This window comes from Chaetomium globosum, genomic scaffold, assembly GCF_000143365.1.
Source record: "Chaetomium globosum CBS 148.51 scaffold_6 genomic scaffold, whole genome shotgun sequence".
Lineage (NCBI taxonomy): Eukaryota > Fungi > Ascomycota > Sordariomycetes > Sordariales > Chaetomiaceae > Chaetomium > Chaetomium globosum.
In genome coordinates this window covers 1,655,279-1,673,572 of record NT_165981.1, presented here as the reverse complement: position 1 = coordinate 1,673,572, position 18,294 = coordinate 1,655,279, and the positions used below count along the sequence as shown (strand labels likewise).

The 18,294-nt window shown below is 55.5% G+C and overlaps 7 protein-coding genes across 7 annotated transcripts; 4 read left to right on the top strand and 3 right to left on the bottom strand.

Annotated features, from left to right (window-relative positions):
• Positions 1-474: 474 nt before the first annotated feature.
• On the bottom strand, positions 475-1,423 carry CHGG_08879 (uncharacterized protein; the record flags this gene model as incomplete). The annotated part of the gene is made up of 2 exons (XM_001226805.1): positions 475-1,276; positions 1,347-1,423. 2 exons carry the CDS (start codon positions 1,421-1,423, stop codon positions 475-477), a joined length of 879 nt encoding a protein of 292 aa, XP_001226806.1.
• A 542-nt stretch (positions 1,424-1,965) lies between these two features.
• On the bottom strand, positions 1,966-2,227 carry CHGG_08878 (uncharacterized protein; the record flags this gene model as incomplete). Its single annotated transcript, XM_001226804.1, has 2 exons — positions 1,966-2,046; positions 2,099-2,227. The coding sequence occupies 2 exons, from the start codon at positions 2,225-2,227 to the stop codon at positions 1,966-1,968; spliced, it is 210 nt and encodes a 69-aa protein (XP_001226805.1).
• A 702-nt stretch (positions 2,228-2,929) lies between these two features.
• CHGG_08877 (uncharacterized protein) lies at positions 2,930-4,234 on the top strand (the record flags this gene model as incomplete). The annotated part of the gene is made up of 2 exons (XM_001226803.1): positions 2,930-3,247; positions 3,320-4,234. 2 exons carry the CDS (start codon positions 2,930-2,932, stop codon positions 4,232-4,234), a joined length of 1,233 nt encoding a protein of 410 aa, XP_001226804.1.
• A 794-nt stretch (positions 4,235-5,028) lies between these two features.
• Positions 5,029-6,536, top strand: CHGG_08876 (uncharacterized protein; the record flags this gene model as incomplete). Its single annotated transcript, XM_001226802.1, has 3 exons — positions 5,029-5,066; positions 5,125-5,293; positions 5,382-6,536. 3 exons carry the CDS (start codon positions 5,029-5,031, stop codon positions 6,534-6,536), a joined length of 1,362 nt encoding a protein of 453 aa, XP_001226803.1.
• Positions 6,537-8,409: 1,873 nt separating this feature from the next.
• Positions 8,410-10,296, top strand: CHGG_08875 (uncharacterized protein; the record flags this gene model as incomplete). Its single annotated transcript, XM_001226801.1, has 4 exons — positions 8,410-8,943; positions 9,226-9,508; positions 9,579-10,006; positions 10,147-10,296. 4 exons carry the CDS (start codon positions 8,410-8,412, stop codon positions 10,294-10,296), a joined length of 1,395 nt encoding a protein of 464 aa, XP_001226802.1.
• A 1,316-nt stretch (positions 10,297-11,612) lies between these two features.
• On the bottom strand, positions 11,613-13,627 carry CHGG_08874 (uncharacterized protein; the record flags this gene model as incomplete). The annotated part of the gene is made up of 3 exons (XM_001226800.1): positions 11,613-12,281; positions 12,499-13,495; positions 13,584-13,627. The coding sequence occupies 3 exons, from the start codon at positions 13,625-13,627 to the stop codon at positions 11,613-11,615; spliced, it is 1,710 nt and encodes a 569-aa protein (XP_001226801.1).
• Positions 13,628-17,205: 3,578 nt separating this feature from the next.
• Positions 17,206-17,763, top strand: CHGG_08873 (uncharacterized protein; the record flags this gene model as incomplete). The annotated part of the gene is made up of 2 exons (XM_001226799.1): positions 17,206-17,473; positions 17,555-17,763. 2 exons carry the CDS (start codon positions 17,206-17,208, stop codon positions 17,761-17,763), a joined length of 477 nt encoding a protein of 158 aa, XP_001226800.1.
• Positions 17,764-18,294: the final 531 nt, after the last annotated feature.

The window sequence follows — 18,294 nt, the reverse complement described above, 5'->3', positions numbered from 1 at the left end:
GAATGCGATTTGGGTTTTGGGAGTAAGGAGGGTTTGACGCTCCGTACTTCCACCTTAACCCTGCCGCTGACGTCACGTGAGCGGGAAAGAGTTCTTGCCAACTCAGCCCACAGCGGAACAAAGATCATCAGCGGTCGTCACTCTGTGGAAAGAAGGTAACGGGGAGGACACAAACAAAGTCCATGTGTCATTAAGATGGCGTAGATAATAAAGGTGGGAAAACAGCTAACTCAATGGACGGATGCGAGAGAAATAGGAACCATGAGCCCAATGACTACGATACCGATTTGTTAGCTCATTGATCAAGCAACAGACAAGCAAAGATAGCAAAGGGCAAAACAAGTTCAAATGCCAATTTCCCCGGTACTATGAAACGCAGCGCAAGACAACGAGAAAGGAGGCGATACTATAAATCCCAACCCAGACACACGGCTAAAGAAACAAGACCAAACTACGCCCCTCCAACTGATCTCCCTAGTGAATGGTCTCCGGATTCCCCGTCCCCGACGGCGCAACCGGCTTCTGCGCGTTCTCCGTCGCCACCGCATCGGCCGGCGCGCCACCGGGAACATCCTTCTTCTCGGACCCCTCGGCCGCGGCAGCCGCCCTCTCCGCACCGCCCTGCTGGAATCGGCCAAGCACCTTGTCCAGCCCAAGCCCCTTATACAAGCTCCCGCCCGTCTCCTCCTTCTTCAACTCCGCCAGACGGCGCGCCTCGGTGTGGATATCCTGCACCTGGCGCTGGCTGGTGGTATAAAAGTCCACAATACGCTTACCCGTGGGGGTGTTGGACGCCTTCTCGAAGTAGGAGCCCAGGCCGGTGAGCAGCGAGTTGGCCGGGGGGATGACGTAGTTGCCGTAGCTGGCGTAGGCGGCCTGGGCGCGGTCCGTCGCGTGGGTGCGCTCGTCCAGCTGCCGCAGCGTGCCCACGAAGCGCGACGTGATGTTGTGCTGCTCGTCCAGCGCGATCGCCTTCTGCAGGCCCTGGTCCGCCACCAGGTATCCGTGTGCCAGAACCTCGGCCAGGATCCGGCTGCGCGGCTTTTCTTCCTGTGTGAGTACCGAGTCGCGGTCGGTTTCGCTGGTGTCGGCGACGCCGCCGGAGGACTCGTGCGGGGGGGTCGAGATGTTGTCGCCGGTGACGGTGATCTCGTTGCCGCCGAGCTGGGTGTGGTTGAGGAGGAGGGCGGTTCGGGCGGCCGTCTCCTTCTCGAAGGTGACGGTGGCCGACTTCAGGCTGCCCTCGGTGGTGATGTCGATGGAGGCGATCTTGCCGCTGGGCGGGGTTAGTGTACTGCACTGTGTGCGACGGGAGGGGGTAAGGTCCCGAAGAGGACGCAACTCACCAGAAGCTGAAAAAGTCCTTGATCTCCTTATCGTCGGTCTGGCTGCCGACATTCTTGACGTAAACGGTAGTCGCCATCTTGAGAGCTGCGACTGGTGATGTTTTGCTGATATGCACAAGTGAAGTGTTGAGTTGGAGTGAATGGTTGTGTGGGTGTTTTAAGGATTTGCCGCAATTTGGGTTACGCAAAACGACAATCGTATGATGTTTCTGGAAGGAAATATCCAAAGCGCAAGATGTTTCGGCACTTTTCTAGTCGGCTGGGAGTTCGGACGCGCGTGTTCGTTGCCAAGGAGGAGCTGTTCGAGGGGGAGGGGCGAACATGTCGTCATCTCCTGATTGCGGGGCACTGCCCGCTCTGAACACTGTGGCTGAGCTGCGCGCATCTTCGCTTTATGCATGTGATTGTGGATGAGGGAAAGGTCTGCCACAGGAGATGACGATTGTCCGAAAGCAGAAATATCCACTATGAGGATGTGTCCATGACGAGTCACTCCTAAATTTATTGGGGGGTATTTTGTCCTGTGGTTTCTAAACGTTGTTGGATTGAGACATGCTAACTATACAGTAGTTATAGAAATTGAAGACTGCCAAGCCCCAGCAAAACATCATACCACCGCTCATTCACTTGGGTGGAACCCTTTCTCAAACTTCTTCTCAACCTCGTCCTCCATGGGACCTCTTGGGTTGGATGTCAAATGCTACTCTGTGTTAGCGTAATGCCCAGCATTTCAGCTCAAGGGAAAAACCAACCTCAATAGCCTTCTTGTTAACGTCCTCCTTGTTTGTGGCGTCGTCGATTCCTTTGCCGGATCCAGGCGCATCATGCATCTGCTTGCCCGTGGACCGCTCCGGGGGAGGTGATTGACCGCGCTCGGGCATTTTGGATTTGTTGAGAGAATTGGATTTGCTTAAGTACTTGTAGATGGTACTGCGCAGTTCTGCAAAGAAGCTGAGGTCGCGATGTGTTAGAACAATTGCCAAGAAAAGGACTCAAGTTCGCTTACATGGGAGATGATGAGTTTCGTCTGCAAAATTACTTCTAAGTGTGGATTGTTGTTGAGATATAAACTGAATATAGAGCAAGAGCTAGGGTTGTCCATCTTTTATATGCGATGAACCTGCCCTTTGACATCAGGGCTCCTCTTCATCCGTCATCCAAAGCATTACATCATGACCTTCGGCAGTACCTTGCTGGCTGCCGCTTGCCTTCAGTGGTCCCATCTTCTTGGCATGCAACCCCTGCCGGTGGACTCAAGGTGGGGTCTTCTATTCGGTGTCACGGTTGGGTGGGGCTCTCTGCCGTTCTCCTCCGCCTTCTCCAAAACCACCACAGGCCGCATAAACGGCCATAGTACCATGCCATTCATTGACTAGGTTATTTGGTCTCTTTTGTTTTGACCGCCAGCTGGTGAAACACTCCTTCACCATCGCACTCGAGGTCAGAACTTGGGTACCTACCGCGACACCGCGATTCATTCCCTACTCAGGTTAGAGGTGGACCGGCAGTACAAAGCCGTTGCTCTCCCATCCAGCTAGTGTTTTACCTTTACCGCCAACGTCGCCATCAACCACGACCTCGCAATGCCCGATCTCAACTCGGTACCTCCCTCACCACACGCACTCGCAGGATTGTCGCGCCGAGCATCTTCTCAACAAATGCCGCCCCCGCCCGCCCCGGGCTCACCTTCGCTCAACATTCTCCCCTCGAACCAGAGCACCGTCAACGCCTCCATTCCGCCGAGTCTGCCGTCTCCGGGTTTTCAGGCGTCGACCTCGTTTCCAGGCCCTACAATGAACGATAATACTGGTGTTGGGCCCGGGCCCGGACCCCTACGGCATCCGCGCCCCTTGACCGCGGCAGATCTCCATCTTGAACTTGAAAAGGAACAAGAAGCGGTGGTATGTAAACACCGAGAATTAACGCCCCCCGGCCCACACCAGCGATGCACCAGTTGACACCGCATTGCCCAGGTCAACCGCCTCACCCGCGAACTCTCGATCCTCCGCGCCGCGCAGAACGCTTCGGTCGTCTCGAACGCCTCCTCCACATCGGCTAGCGCGTCGGGTACCGAGCCCGGCCAGTGGGGTGACATGTCCCAACCCAGCCTAGGCACAAGCCACTACCAGCCGGTCCGCCACCAGCGCACCTCATCAAGCGCCAGCGCCCGCAGCCTCACCGCCAACGCCGGCTCCGTCTCCACCACCTCGCTCGCGGGCATCTCCTCCCCGGTGCCGGTCCGCCCCACCGCCCAGACCCCGATCGCCATCGGCGGCATCGCCCTCAGCCGGCAGAACAGCAGCGCCTCCCGCCGCAGCCGCACGGGCTCCCCGTCCCCCGCCGCCCACAGAAGCAGCAGCAGCAGCCACCCCTACCACCACCACCACGCCACCCCCGGCAGCGAACCCGGCTCCCTCCCAGGCTACTTCACATCACGCATGCCTATGCCGATGCGGTCACAATCGGGAACAGGCACGGGCACAACCCCCACCTCCGCCGCCATCACCCCAATCACCACCACCACCGCAAGCGAGCTATCCCCGGGCATCCTACCGGCCACATCACGGTACGAGGAGACGGCCCTCCGCCGCGCCGAGCTCGACGAGTACAAGCGCGAGAACGAGGCCCTGCGCCGCCGCGTCCGCGAGCTGGAGCGGCTGGTCCGGGACGCAGCTGCGCTGAAGGAACAGTCCCAGCAATCGCAACCACAGCAGGCACAGTCCCTGCCGCAACAGCAGCAGCAAGTGGCGAGGCAGCGGGCTGTGAGCACGGCGAGTGCTGCGGGGAGTGCGGTGGGTGTGGGCGTGCCGGAGGAGGAGGTCGGTGTGGGGGAGAGTGCGGCGAGTGGCGGCGCGGGGAGGGGGAGGAGGGTGGGGAGGGGGGAGTGAAGGGGTTGTGTTGGGTTGTGTTGGGGGAGTGAGCTGGAGTTTGTCATATGCCTTTTCTGTCTGGGGTCCGTTCTGGGCCTTTCTTCCTCGGCATTTTCTTTTCTTTCTTTGGTTGGGTTTAGCCACAGTGCCTGGCTCAAAAGGCTAAATATCTTATTATTTTTCTTCTCTTTTTCTCTTCGCTGTCCGCGGGCCTCTGGGTATCCATGCTTGCTGCGACAAGTACTTGTGGTGTTTCTCTTGGGGTTGTGGCCTTCCTCTGTTTGGCGTCTGTGCGTTGGGAAAAACTACTGGGGCTGTTTGGGGACTTTCTCCCTTTTCTTTTTTTTCTTCTTTTTTTTACGCCCGTTGTCCCCGGGGCCAAATGAACGAGCTCGCATCTATATTCCACTCTTTACTGATCTGCTTGGATGGGATGGAGCTGCTAAGGATTTTGGTAGGTATTGGGAAGGGAATGGCCTGATGGATAATGCGAGGTACTGCTTTGTTTCGCCACTGTAAGGTGGTGCGATACGCTCTTGATATACCAGTAATAGTATTTAACTATTTCTAAAAGAGCGACGAGTGCCGAAGATGGTAGGGAGGCGGTGATGGGCCGGGGTTGGGGAGATGTCCGTGCATTTAAGCTTGAATGGTAACAGTTGAAGTGGGGCCTGAACTGGCGCGCCTGATCGCCAATTCCCGACATCTAAATCTCCCATTCTTTTCGAAACCCGACGGCCATCGCCAGGGTAGGGCATGGATTGAAGACGGGAGTGGCCGCGAACCCTCTCTAGGCTACGGTCATTCTCGCCATGAATCCCGTATTGACGAGCAGGCAGGCCGACGAACTGTACGTATGCGTTGGGCCGCAGCCGTACCTACGATCCGAGCTGAGACGATGTCGGCAGGCACAAGTCGATCGTTGCGTACCTGACGGCGAATAACCTGTCCACCACCGCCGCTACATTGAGGGAGGAGCTGAGCCTTGGAGAAGATGTCTTCGATGCGGAGAAAACAGCCAAATACCAGAGCCTACTCGAGAAGAAATGGACAAGCGTGGTCCGTTTACAGAAAAAGGTACGTTCTCAACAGCTTCGCCTCGTGCTGGACTCCCGCCGCTCTTTACTGTCATGGGAAATAATGTCTAACTGGGTCTTCAACTCAGGTAATGGATCTTGAGTCCAGAAGCGTTGCATTGCAATCCGAGCTCGAACACTCAACGCCGGCATCCCTCTCGAAACGTAAAGATCCCACGAGCTGGCTTCCAAGATCGCCTCCTCGACACTCGCTTGAGTCCCACCAAGCCATCGTCAACTGCCTTGCATTTCACCCGGTATTCTCGTCACTAGCCTCTGGGTCCGATGATTCCACTGTCAAGATATGGGATTGGGAACTGGGCGAGCTGGAAAGGACATTAAAGGGTCACACGAGGGCCGTACTGGACATCGACTTTGGGGGCCCAAGGGGCGCTATCCTTCTCGCATCTTGCAGCTCCGATTCGACCATCAAGCTGTGGGACCCAGCAGACGAGTACAAGAATACCCGGACCTTGACCGGTCATGATCACAGCGTTAGTGCGGTCCGGTTCGTCACTAGCAGGCCTAGATCCGAAAACCTACTTGTCAGCGCGAGCGGAGACAAGACGCTGAAAGTATGGGACATCACGGCCGGGTACTGCATAAAAACACTGCAGGGCCACACCGGCTGGGTGCGGGACGTGGTTCCCTCACTGGACGGACGCTTTCTATTGTCTTCCGGCACCGACCAGACGGCTCGGTTGTGGGACATTTCCGCGGCAGACCCGGAAAGCAAGCTGGTTATGGTCGGCCACGAGAACGGTATCCGGTGCTGTGCCTTTGCCCCGCCGGCGTCCTACGTCCACATGGCAGCGTTGGCCGGGCTGAAGAAGCCGCCGCCTTCGACCAGCACGGCAGAGTTCATGGCGACCGGCTCCCGGGATAAGACCATCAAGCTGTGGAATTCCACGGGCACCTGCATCAAGACGTTGGTAGGCCACGACAACTGGGTAAGTGGTCTTGTGTTTCACCCAGGCGGCAAGTACCTGCTTTCTGTCGCCGACGACAAGACCCTGCGGTGCTGGGATCTTGGTGACGACGGGCGTTGCGTGAAGGTGCTTGCCGATGCGCATGGCCAGTTCATCACCTGTCTGCGCTGGGCACCGGGCATCGTCAAGAAAGGGGCAGATCAGGGTGCTGAGGATACAGGGCCGCTGGAGAAGACGGCTCCGTCTGAGGTGCAGATCCGCTGCCTTGTTGCGACGACGAGCGTGGATAAGGTGGTGAGGATCTTTGCCGATTAGACTTGCGGGTCATCTACCTAGCGTTGGGGTTTGACTTTGGGTGTACTTGACATCCTGGCTATGTACGATACTGAACTAATGATATATGACACTGATGAGACCCGCGCCAAGCACCCATGTTCATGCACCTGTTCCCACAAATCCCCTGCCTCAAGCTTCGAGATCCAATGAGGTATTGAATAAGACAGCCGCATTAACATCAAAGTACCTAAACGTGCAAATAACCTACCACACCACCTTGGCAACTTCGTTCATCTTTGTCTGATGGATATCCCGTCGTAGGAAAATTCTACTTACCTTTGGTACCTTCAATGTTAGTGATAGATTTATTTGCCCTTGATGCGGGACACTACTATATCTATTGCAAATAACAAAAAGAAAGGTAGTAAAAAATTGATCAAGTGTCGGTCACCGACCGTCCGATAGTGCGTTGGGTAGGTACTATTGAGCGAGTGCGAGCAGCGCTTGGGTCATGTCGTACGGGTTGTTTTGCGAAAGCCAAACAAACTCGGCATAAGGTAACTTGGTAGCTGTAGACAAGTGAGTAATGCTGGGTTGTGGCGTCCACCTTACAAAACAGAGTATTTGAACGTCTGTTGTAGAAAATGCACCCATTCTAAGCAAGGAAAGTGCTAACTAGGTAAAAGTTGGGAGGTTGAGTTCAACTTCTCCGGCTTTGAGAACGAAATTATGCAGAGTGGATTCACGACGGGAATAAATCGACAGACACCCCTTTAGAATTACAACTACCCAAGCTGGCATAGCCCCCCTGCGCCTTGAATTTTGTTGAATAACCTGGAACCAACAGGTCAACACCGAAGGCGCTTAGCAGGGGTTCGGCGGCTCCAAGAAAGCCTTGCCCCCCTCTCTCAGGCCATGCTCCCACCAAAAGTGCTCCGTCATATTATTTTTCCTCTCAGTAAAAGCGAATATCACAGTTAACGAAAACCCAATAGCCTTCAGGGATTGGTTACCAAAACAGCCTACCTACATACTGTTATAATGCAGTCAGAATTAACCGAACTTGTACAAAATCTATAGCAGGATGTGAGCGCCTCGCTATACCAACGGCAACCGGTGAGCAACGAGCTACAAGGATTTCCCTGTTCTGTTGGGGATCATCTCCATTGAGGCGCTTTTCGTACAGCTTCAACGGTGCTGGCAAGCAGACAAACACTGTACAGTTGTTGTAGGTATGAAGGCCGAAGCTCCATGTATAGTACCAACACACACAGTGCTGGTTTTAAAATTGCCCGTCTACAGCTACAAAAGGCCTACCATCAGGTGGGTCCGCCGTTACCGTAGCGGTGAAGGCTCTTCTAGTTAGGTCCGGAAGTGCTTCAGCTCAACCCAGACGTTCAGCGCCGTCGAGAATAGGAGAGTAAACGGGCGAAAAGAGACTCTTGGGGTACCTCTAACTCTATTGTAGGATTGCGTCTTTGCCAACGCAGTTTCCTCCCCCTTCCCACAAACACTATCTACTGGCCCCCCGAGCTTACGATCTGAAACCTGGGTTAACCGGCCGCGTTGTAAGTGGCCGATACTCCCCACCCTATTTGCTTGGCTCCTGTGCCACCATACGGGGTCGGCCTTGCCTAGCGCATTCAGCTGCATCCTGAGTCTGCCTTCGAGGCTGGAACATTGCTGTTACCTTTTTAGTTTCTTGTTTTCCTCGGTTTCTCTGCTTTCTCGGATGATTTTGCCGTGTATTCCCGCCCTTGCTGCCGCCTTTACGGGCGTCTATAAAGGAAGCAGCATGTTGCCTCGAAACTTGATACTGGGGTTCACTTTCTCAAGTCACCTTTCCTTGTGTCTTTAATACTTAGCTTCGACCCTTGAGCTTGGAAAGTTCAACCGTCAGTCTTTCCCTACCATGGAGCAACTCCCCGATAGCCACGAAAATATTATCAAAACCGTCCACCGCTCCCTTCAGGACGGGCAGGAGAAGCTGTACCACGAAACCTCCGCTCAGGCAACTTCCCGGGGAGAGGACCGAATTATCCAAGCCACCGAGTCCGCCATACAGGAGGGTAGTGCCACAATGGAGGCGATGTCCATTTGGATACGGAGCAACCAAACCGAAGCCGAAGCAGAAAGGCTTTGCCGGGCCACAGTGCTCGACAGACAGGCCTTCAGCCAGAAGATTTGCGAATCCTCTCTCAAACACTGGTGCGAGAAGGGAGGCTTCAGAATCTCTCCAATTCTGGGGAATTTTCTTAAAAATTACATGATCGAGCCGGTTACCCTCGACTCCGACTCGGACGACGATGAAGAGGACGATGCGTCGGAAGGCGAAGAGAGCGATGCGCCGGATAGTGATGAGAGCGATGCATCGGACGATGACGCCGTCCAAGCAAACAACCATTTACCCCCTAGGAACGACGACCCTCGGCCAAATCATCACAAGGTTTTTCTCTCCCTTCGTCCCCTTGTTACGTCAAACTTAAAAACGTCGCTAACTCGTCAAACGCTTCAGAGAAAACGAACCCACGACGGCAGACCCAGCTCTCCCGAGTTCCAACCACGAAGGACACGGCGAGGTCACGAAGGGCCCTCAAACACTGTTTATGATTTCCCCTCGCCCGAGGCCACCTCGAACCCGGTATTAGTCGTTCGATTTACCCCCAAGACCCTTACACCACACCCTAACGATGAACCTTGATATGCTAACTGCATCCATACTCGGCAGAGAGGCACCATAAAGGGCACAATACAGTGGGATGAGGTTGAGGGGGTTAACTTCATCTTTCCATACCCCGCGGCAGGCCCAGGTTATTACATCGTTCAGTGCGAGGGCCCCCGCCATACGCATGTATTCAAGGAGAACCCGTTGCAGTTGAAAGGGAAAAAAAAGCGCCAGCCCGTCATGGTCAAGCACTTCGTCAGGAGATGGCCTAAGCCAAAATGCCATGAGAAGGAAGAGGCTTGGACATACACCACCGACGAAATTGTCATGAAATTTGGTTACCGAGGTGAGCTGTATACTGACTACCTATTCCATGCTCCCCTGGCCAAGCAAGTATTAACACCACCCACCGACAGTCGTCGACGACGAGGGCGTGGATGTCACCGACGAGTGGGTCGAAAGAAGCAACGAGCGTTTGGCTTTGAACGCGGGAAAAGCCTCGAAGAGAGTTCACACCAACAGGAGGCAGAAGGGACCATCTGCACCACCTGCACCACCCGCACCACCTACACCACCTACACCACCTACACCACCTACACAAGCACCACTGCCATCTTATGGGCCTTCATCGCGCGGGGGGTTACGGCAAAGACAGGTTCCTGCTCGGTCGAGTAGGTCTGGCGCCAGCACTTCGACCACCGAATTTTGGGGTGCTGGACCTTCCGAGGGCAGAGGATTCGTGCCTGTGGCTGATATGGACTTTGGTGAGCTGTGGAGCGCCCAGGTGCACATCCCCGGCTACCCCAACTGGGACGAGCCAAGGGGCGGTGATGATATGCCTCCGGTATGCTTGGGCTCTTCTCCTACTACCCGCCGGCAGCAACAGGCTTCTTATTCACATCAAACATTGTCCCACTCCCATCGTGATCACCACCTAACCTTTCATTAGGCCCGAGTTGAGAGCGACCTGAATCCACCCAACAGATAGACATCAATATCCAGGCCGAGGCCTGCCACGCTCGCCACACTACCTTCGGTGGCACAACACCTTCCACGTCGACCCTCTATCACTCTGGAGATGACCGAGGCTCAAATAACTCTGGGGGTCTCTGTACAAAAAAGAGACAGAAATAAAGGAGACATGGAGGACAAAAAAGATGGAAGATAGTCCTGCTAAAGTCTGCACCAAAACAAAACGAGAGAGAGAGAGACAGAGAGAGAGAGAGAGAGAGAGAGAGAGAGAGAGAGAGAGAGAGAGAGAGAGAGAGAGAGAGAGAGAGAGAGAGAGAGAGAGAGAGAGAGAGAGAAATCGAGTCTTGTGAACTCACCTTGTCCTTTATACTTTTTCTAATGTCTCTGAAACGGACTATTAACCATCTGTTTCACACTAATTACCATCCTCTTCTTCTCGTATGGACGAACCGGTCCAAACCCAGGCCAAGAACTCGGCCCGAGCAACATGATGCAGGCCCCAGACTTACTCCTTTTCCATCTACCCCACCTGGGCAGATAAGATCCACGAAAATGAGATCTTATCCTGCCTTAACCGCATGGAAACCGCTACTAGTTACATTACAAGCACGCCGAAGGACCTCTCAAGCCCCGGATTCTTCCGGTCCGTCGAGCATCATGTTATCAAGTGTTCGACGGGTGCCGGGAAGACACAACACACCGTGACCTTTCTCTGTTATGACGGCTGCGACTGACTAGCCTCAGAGAAAAGGCAAGCTATCCTCTCCGACTCTTAATAATACCTCCACATACCCAAAACCCTGTCCTTCTCTGTTTACCAACCCGGCACGCACAGGAGGTACTCCTCCTTTTTTTTTTATACTTACAGAGCTTGGCCATGGTAGTAAGAGCCTGGCCATATCGGAGAAGAGGCTACCTATCAACCCAACAATCACGAAGACGAGGGCATGTTCATAAACCCATCTCAATTTCTACAACAGGTCTCAGCCATGGCAGCAAGCAAGCACGGCAGACAGACATCGGCGCGCCGAGGGGCAAGTTTTCCGTCCCTGGCCCGCCCGTCCACCCAACCATTCAGGTCTCTCCCAGAGTCCCAGCCCACCGAAAAACTCCGACTCCATCCCTGCCCAGGTAGCCAACCTGGCCAACCCTATACCCCCGTCCGTTACCAGTTAACCAGACCCGCCCACCAGCCAAGCCAGTCTATACATAAGACGCACACGTATCACCTCTGGCCCTGACACGGCCGAGATCCCAGCCGAGTTATATATCCTCGCTGCCCCCACCATCATCAGCAGCAATATATCCCTCCCCCCAAACCGATCCAATCTCATTACAATAACCAAAAAGAACCATCCAATACTCATCTCATCACCCACCCACCCACTCCCATGGTCATCTCGCCGCATCTCATCTCACTAACATCTCGTTGCGTTTCATCTCACCAACCTCACCCATCAATCCCATCCCACCACACCTCACCGCAACGCCCTCAACCCCACCTCCCCGCCACTACTCCCAGGCGCCCCCTCCCTCACCTCAAACACACCAATCCCCCCCTCCGCATCGCCCACAAACAAAAACCCGCCATCCGCCGAAAAGCACATCTCTGTGACCAGACTCAAATCCCCCAACGCCGGCCCGCACGCCAGCATCCTCCGCGGAATCCAACAATCCCCGCTTCCTGGATCGGGCCAGCACCACAACTGCCGTCCCGTCATGGCATCGACCAGCGCCAAGCACCCGCGCGCCCCACTCTCCACGCCGCGCGCATCACAGTAGGCGACGAAGCGACAATCCGGCGAGACGCACGAGGTAGCGTTGGGGATGCGGAAGGTCTTGGTCGACGACGCAGAAAAGTCCCAGACGAGGACGTGGCGGTGGTGGACGGCGGCGGGGGCGAGGTTGAAGCCGCCGCGACCGGGGATGGGGACGGCGCGGTAGGAGGCCGGGATCCAGATGGAGACGGCGACGGAGCCGTAGGTGGCGAGCCCGGAGGGCAGGGCGGTGTCGAGCTCGGCGTGCTGCCAGGGGGCAACGACCTTGTAGGGGGTGTTGGAGGTGGGCGCGCCGTCGTGGATCTCCCAGGCTGTGAGGAGAGTTTCGCGCTCCGGTGGGGGGTGGTCGGGGCCGGGGGGGGCGGGGGCCTGAAGCGGTGACGAGGAGGGGGCCGGTGGCGGAGAAGGCGAGTTCGGGGAATTTGGGCAGGATGGGGAGGTTGGTGGCTTTGCTGAAGTCGATGGAGCGGGATTTTTTGAAGGGTTTTTTGGGGTTGTGCGTGGCGGAGTAGAGGTCTAGCGTGTCGGTGTTGCTGTTGTACGTCACGAGTGGGCACCAGCCGGATTCCATGACGTTGGAGCGCACGGCGGCCCAGCGGTTGGCGTTGTCGATGGTTTGGAGGCGCTTCTTCTTGCTCCAGTCCCAGATCTCGAGCGTGTCGCCGAAGCCGGTGGCGATGGCGATCAGGTTGGAGGTTTCCGAGAGGATGGCGTGGCTTCGGACGAAATACTCGCGCGAGCGGGGCTGGGCGTTGGTGTAACAGGATATCTTCAGGTTATTTTGCACCTCGCCACTGCCGACGGACCATATCCGGATGATGTTGTTGCCATGTTTGCTGGCAAGGGTCGCGGAGGAGGTGGAGATGTCGAAGAAATAAACGGTGGGTTCTTTGAGGTGCTTGTCCTTGACGGCGACGAGTTGTTTCCACGGTACTAAGTGGACGGGCGAGGATCCGTGCTGCTGTTGCATTGGCTGCACCGGTTGCACCGGCTGCATCAGCTGCGGCCGTGCACGGTACTCGCCGCTAGGCATGACAGGTGATGGCCCCAGAGCGGCTGGAGGCGACGCGGCACTGCCGGATGAGGATACCCGCTCCAACGTGCTCCCCCTCGACGACTGCGAATATCTGGATGTGTCACCAGATCCCAGGTCGGACCCGTCTAGCGATGGTTGTGATGAAGCCCGATGCGAGCCCTGGCGGTTCAGCACGGGGAGCGGCGGCAAGGGCTTGGCTATGGGCGGTTTGGGGGCTGCGGGGTACAAGCTGTAGCCGGCCGAGGAACCCTTGGATGGCCGTCGTTCTGAGGCGTACGAATCTTTCCGGTGAAACTGTGGTGCCCTTGGTGTTCCGGGAGGCTGCATAGAAACCGAGTTCGCGGGTCGCTGCCCCAGCTCGTAGGTTGGCATGCGATATACGTCGTCTTGGCCAAGGTAGCGCGGCGAGTCAGGCGTGCGTGGCACAGGCATTCCGCCGGATGGGACTCGTCGCCGGCCGTCATACCTGTCGTCTATTGATGATGCCATTGACGACGTATGACGTGACGAGCTGGAGTCTCTCGAGTTCAAACGACCTAGCTTATTCCTGCATCGGCACGTATCATGTTAGCGGCCGCTGCTCCACGGTTTCTCGCGAAGAAACCCTGACTGCAAGCTCCCAGGTTCAAGCTTACACCATGTCATCCATCTCATCCGCCGTGTGGGCGTATGGTTCCATCTTTGCGTCGGCTCCGTGCGGTGTGTGTGTATGTTTTGCAGAAAATAAAATTCGGAGTGAGCAATCGGCTGGATTCGGTTGTCCCAGTACGAGCTCGAGTCTAGGATCGGCATGCGGCACGCGACGACAGCGGATCAACGGGAAGGTTCCGTTTGACTAAGGCTGACTCTGATCGCCCCCCCCACTCGTTCGAGGGTGATAGTGAGAGTCAATGAAGCAACGAAGCAACAAAGTCACCTCAATTATTTCCGGCTGAGACAAAGGCGTTCAGGAAGCCACGAGGACGGGGCGGCGCAGGCACACGAGGATGGTTAAAGGGAACTAATGAAAGATGCCGCCAAGGGTGTGCAGTCGGCTCCTCGCGTGGCAATGAGGGGGAGGGGAGGATGGAGTGGGTGAGGGAACAGGAACCCGAGGGGAGCACGGGCCGGACAATGGAACGCAAGGAATCGCAGGCACACCAACGATTATTCCCACGGCTGGAAGCTCAACTTGTAGTGTCGCTGCTCGTTGCTGTTGGTCACTGCCCCTCCCTTCATTTGGCGGCTTTCAGGCTAGACATGGCTCACAACCACTGGCAGCCAATAATTGCTGGCGGGGAGCGAAGGCAACCCCCCTCTTGGTTGGCCCTTTCCTCCGCATCCAGTCAGGGGTCTGTGCAGGCCACCCCTGTCTTAGCTGCTCCCTGTAGCCGCTTGGCACACTTCAAACCCGGTACCCCAATACCCCGGGCTCCAGGCCGGTGCCACTGCTGGGGGGAGTAGTGGGGCTTTGGACTCGATAGCCTGTCTTTCCTGTCTCCCCGGCTTTCTTTTGCATCTGACTGCAGAGGGGGGAGCTGCAGTGAGCTTCGAATTGATGGAACCTCGATGGAAAGTGGAAGACCGATCCAAACATCCAACCCACCCATTCTGCCATTTTGCCATTTTCGTTTTCATGCCCGACACCAGGCGGTGCCATGATTGCATCGACCTGCCCTGCTCTTTTCTGTTCTTCATTTCCCTCTTTGGAAAATACCTCATTTGCTCCATCTCCCGGTTGGGCGGTTGCACCTGCACCTCCTTGCTCGCATCATTGTTTGTTGTGTGTGTCCATGCTTGTGTGTTGTGTGTTTTTCGCTTTTTTCGCTTTGACAAGTCTGGGCCCTGCAGTCGGGGCAGGTGGGGCGGAGAACATACCTGGATGCGGTCAGCATCCGACAAGTCCCTTGTTGGGCTGACGCAGTTCCAGACGTGGTTGAACCTGGTTCTTCAAACAGTCACCAGCGCGGAATTGAGGTTGCCGGTGTGCCGGTTTCTCCCCTCATTTGTTATCCACAGATAGATGCGTGTTGGATGTCGTTGTGTAAAATGTGAAGTCAAGATGTGTGTGGGAGATGTCGCATTTCTTCAAAGGTGAAACACACGCACAGTTCGCTGCAGACCCAAGAAAACGGCCCGAAGCATGCAACCTGTTCGCCCACCCGTTTTCTGCCCCGGACCGTCCAGGTTCGGCTGCTTCCAGCGATGCTAACCCCAAAACAGCCTCAGCCTTGCAGATGTTCGACGGTTGCCAGCCACGTTTTGCTGCACGCCATGCAGCCACCGTCCGTTTTCCCCCTTTCGCAATGTCGATCCCGCAACAAGCCGCAGGACCTGGCTCCGGAACCACGTCGGTGGCTCTCTTGATGATGCACCCTCAAAACCCCTCAGAGCCCCTCTGATACGTACGTCGTTATTGTGTAAATCCACACTCTGGGGGATCGCCCCGTTAAATTCTGTTGATCGGGGAAGTGGAGATCGCAAGGCGTTGGACGATGAGATGACGGAGCGACGGACAGCAGCCCCGACGATTGGAAATTGATTGAAACGGAGCACTGACCGCACCTGGGATTTTGGATTTTTTTTTTTTTTTAGTTTTCGCGTCTTTGCTCCCACCCACCACACCACACCACGCCAATGTCGAGCTAGCAACCCACCAGCCCAAGGCTAAATTACCCCAAGAGTCCACTTCGATCCCAAGCCAGCGGGAATGCCACGCTACCCCGCTGCTCGGGGCTCTAACCAAGCCTGGCAGTCGCCGAAGCGATCTCGTCTTTTGCATGTGCTTGGTTTGTTCCAGGAGCGACTGGACGACTGGTTGACTGGCGCTGGGCGATGGCACTGACCAGGTTCGTTGAGCCGGAAGTTGACCGGTCGGTGGTTGTTTTGGGAAATTTTACGAACCGATGCCTGTTGGTTCCGACGCCATCAGAGTTAATATCCGTTGGTTCGGGCCACCATCGATTCAACATATTTTTATCCCTCACGGCGGACCACAATGGCACGCAATGGATGGCACCCACCACCATCGATCTCATGGGGGAGGATAGAACGAGTGTCAGCGATATCGCCCGGGCGCACCATGGTCCAATCACTGTGCTGCTCGAAAGTTGCACGACAGCAAACCCGTTCTTTGCGTGGAGAAGTGGGAACGGTGATCAACGAATTCCGCGTCCTCAGGCCGCAGCAGGGTGAAGACACGGGCAATATCCCGTTCTGTCCAGGGTCCGTTACTGCAGTTTTCTAGCAGCAATCACACAATCCTCCACTGCGCCCCGCGAATGACGTTTCACCACAGATTGTCTCCAATTTATTTCGCCCCTCGCGAGTTGCCGAGCCGGCATCACCTCAAATGGATATGTGTTTGCCCAGTTCGGCATATGCCTGGCAGCGACCACTGCATGCTCTGGAGGCCCTCAATCCAATGAAAGCTTTACAACCAGCCAAGCTGTCGTCATCAATAGCTGTTCCAAATCCAGGATGGCGGCGCTGGATAGTGTGGGTAGTCGGTCCTCTGGGTTCACTACCCTTAGCAACAGTTCTAGATCGATCCAGTGGCAAACACAGTCGAAACAAACCATCAGCCCACGCTCAGGAGCAGTCATGTGAATCCGTAATGTCAACGTTGAACATAGAGCTATTCCTCGAAGGAAGCAATGGATTAAAGACCAGTGTGTAATATTGCCGACATCATATGATTTATTTGTCGCCCCTAGCTTCGAAGGACATTGCAGAGCACGACGTTATTATCATACGACTCCAACGAGCGTCTGCGACATGAGTTGACCTAGAAAACGATGTTGGCATACTTCTCTGTAGGTAGATATGGTGGTATGCAGTTAGTTACCTAGGCAGCCATACCATATCAGAGCGTACAAGCAAGTGTCTTACTCTTGAGCGTGTGATTTATTGCTATATTCAAGTCCTTGGTAGCTAACCACATTAATCTAGGGCTTCAGACCTAGAGTTGTCATTCTTTGGACGGGGGGCAATACGCGCACTCATCTGATCAACTCGCACTTCAATCGTCCAGAACCGCCAGACCTTCTGACATTACGGTCACGAGAAGGGGCCAGAAGCAGCCAAAGATGAGTCCATGACGCGGCGTTTACGTTCCAATGGTGCCACTCTCCTCTCTGATAGTAGGTATATAGGGATGGCATCGGTGACCGGATACACCAAATCCTTTTTCCTTCTCTTTTCTTCCTTCACAAACCAAAGTTCAAAATAAAAGTCAAAGGACAAACGGAAAAAAAGGCAACTAAAGCAAAAAAGAAAATGTCTTCCATCACCGCCAACAACCTTCCCCCATCCGACAGCCCCCAGGCCGGCTCCCTACTAGCTGACCTACGCCGGGAGCTGGACGACCTGTGTGCGCGCGCAGACCGCGCCATCCACGACGCCTGGGTGCAGCACCGCGATGTGCGCGCCCTGCTGGCCACGCCCAGCCATCTGCAGCAGCAGTGGTGGGACAGGAGCACGGCCCGCTTTGGGGAGGACGTCTCCAAGGCGGTAAGGGAGTTCAATGTGGGAGTGTGCCGTCTTTGTAGGTTTCTTTCCTTCTTTCCCGCTTCCTTCTTCTTTGATTCCTTTTTCTTTGCTTCCGCCTTGTTTCTGATGGGAGTAGCGGTGGCTGACTGGAGGTTAGATGTCGATACTGCCCGGGCTCACGGGGATGAGCTGGCGGAGCAGGTGTGGGAGACCCTTCGCGCCGACGATTACGCGCCGGCGAATTTCCAGAAGGTCGAGGGCGGCACCACCCATCGCCTGCGGGACGCCCTCGCCGCGCTTAAGGGGGTTCGGGCTCCCGTCGAGGGCGGCGGCGGTCGCGGTTGATGCCGCCGCGGGGGGGAGGGGGGGCCACCGGAGAAGGGGGGGATGGAGCCGGTTGGGGTAGGGAACTGAAGTCGGCTCGGCCTTGACGACACCGGACGGAGTATACGGGCAACAGTCTGTCACACCATGTGCCACAGTCTTTAGGTATGTATGAGTGGGTATGGAGAAGAGGGTAGAAGCACATGCTGATGTCGTTCAGGTTCCAACTTCCATTTCCGGGTCACGCTTGACGGGGCATGCGAGATAAAGCGGAGGGGGGGGGAGGGGCAGAAAACACTGCCATTTTATGAACTGTCATTCCATAAATTGAAGTCAACCAAATATCATTCCTTGGGTTTTTTTCCGTTCCTCATAATGCATCCCTCATAACCAACCATCATCATCATGACCATGCCAAAACGCCCCGAGATGAATGCAATGAGAAAGATAAACCAAAAGACATGCAGAGGAGTAAAGAAAGAGAAACAAACCCGCGAGACAAATGCACCACAGCACATCCCAGCAGCCCCCCAAACCCCACAACAAAAGAAA